Source organism: Branchiostoma belcheri, unplaced genomic scaffold (assembly GCF_001625305.1).
Source record: "Branchiostoma belcheri isolate BF01 breed outbred unplaced genomic scaffold, Haploidv18h27 scaffold199, whole genome shotgun sequence".
In the NCBI taxonomy this organism is placed as follows: Eukaryota; Metazoa; Chordata; class Leptocardii; order Amphioxiformes; family Branchiostomatidae; genus Branchiostoma; species Branchiostoma belcheri.
The window spans coordinates 252,737-254,464 of NW_017803479.1; the positions used below are offsets into that span (position 1 = coordinate 252,737).

At 46.9% G+C, this 1,728-nt stretch overlaps 1 protein-coding gene across 1 annotated transcript in view; it reads left to right on the forward strand.

Annotated features, from left to right (window-relative positions):
- The first annotated feature begins 1,298 nt into the window (after positions 1–1,298).
- LOC109468306 (immunoglobulin superfamily member 21-like) overlaps positions 1,299–1,728 on the forward strand; it is a 2,299-nt gene continuing 1,869 nt past the window's right edge. Inside the window, exon 1 of the mRNA XM_019766558.1 lies at positions 1,299–1,459. Coding sequence (XP_019622117.1) covers positions 1,372–1,459 — 88 coding nt within the window. The 5' untranslated portion in view covers positions 1,299–1,371. The remainder of the gene's footprint in view (positions 1,460–1,728) is intronic.

Here is a 1,728-nt window from a genome sequence, read left to right on the forward strand (position 1 = left end):
TGTTACGTCAAACAAAATTGAAATGATGAAATAATTTAAGGCTGGCTAAAACACTGCATCATACCCATACTCAAGTATGCTGCCCCCTGAAGGTGTAATAACGCTCTGATGCCCCTATAGGGTGTATTCATGTGACGGCCTTGTCCCCTACATCATAATTTTGAGGTACATCCCCAAGTCGGCAATATGTTGTACCTAAACATGGGGGCCGCCTGCTCGTTTCAGCCCCGCTAGTTGCTATACAAGGAGGTAGCCTCTACCAGGCACCGCGTATCGCTGGAAAATACGTGGGTCGCAAATTGGAGCTTCTATGGCCCTGGATCTTCTCTTGTATACTATCCCTTTATTTCGGCCAATTTCTACTATTTTTCCAGCGATCCGCGGTGCCTGGTAGAGGCTACAAGGAGGGTCACCTGACTGAATACGCCGTATAGATTTTAATCGCTGTTTTAAATGTAAATTATACTCTATCTGTTAAAATTGATAAAAGTATATATTTATATAGTATAGCGTAGCTTAGAACATACGCGTAGAGGTGTACTAGCTCTTAGTTAGTTAGTTCTATTCAACATTTTGCCAGACATGATACGCGTTGAACCTATATAGCTAACACGTTACATGTAGAATCTTAATAGACTCATACCAGCTGGTAATCTTATTATTATCTGCCAAATATTGTACCTGTTACAATCGTTGTGCAATAAACTTTGACTTGCAACTAACTCGGGATTTGTGACATCATACTTCCGGGTTCGCGGAGGTCAAAGCCTCAAGCCTCTGTCACACAGCCAAATATGATCTCCCGAACACTGCCGAATCCCATGTAACGGTAGGCTGGTATCCAGTCTTACGTGGCAGGGGCAGGTTTTCCTCGGGGCTGCAGGAGCTCTATCCCGCCCGCCTCAGCTAGGTTTCCCGGTGTGTATTTCACGATGTGATATTGATTAGCCCTACCACGAAGTGTTGGGGCAAATCAAGCCCCCTGGCATACCTGTAACCACCTCTATTAGCGTAACACACCTACCGGGCGGCCTGTTGTTCCTGGGCGGAGGGAAGCTATTACAACCCCGAAGACACAGCCTGCCCCAACTACTATGCCCCAATCACGATAAGCCTGGATGCCAGGCTACAGTAATGGTCATGGTTTAGAGGATTAGGTCGGGAGTAAGGTTTGTTCTGGTTGGCCGGTGTGGAGTTATAAGAAGTACCCCGGATGTTACAAGTGTACTAGTACCACGAAACAGGAACAAGGAAACGCGGGGCGTTCTAGGTACGCATCGGGCACTTAGAGTAATTTTAGTCCGTCTCAAACGTGACAGTGTTTGTTTGATTCTGTAAAGTCTTAAGTCTGTGTGTGTGTGCCGCCACGACATGGCTGGACAGGTGTACATACGGACTACGGGAGGGCGACTGTCTGCATTTGTGCTGGGAGTAGGGTTTTTCCTAGCGGTTACGGCAGGTACGATCTTCGTAATGTTTTGGGGTTTTGGGGTCAAGGCGCCACGTATATACGACACTTATGGCAAAACGTGTGCTTCATTCATTGATACGTTTCGTACATACGTTTTACACGTTATATTACTATATTGTTTCAAAGAGAACTACCAGTAGTATCCAGAGTTACCACCGGCTCCGTATTGTCGCTAACTACCATGGACGACCCAGGCCTAGAGCCAGGCCAGAGCCTCGGTAGACTTGATCTTTTGTGTGTGTGGGGGGGGGGGGCGG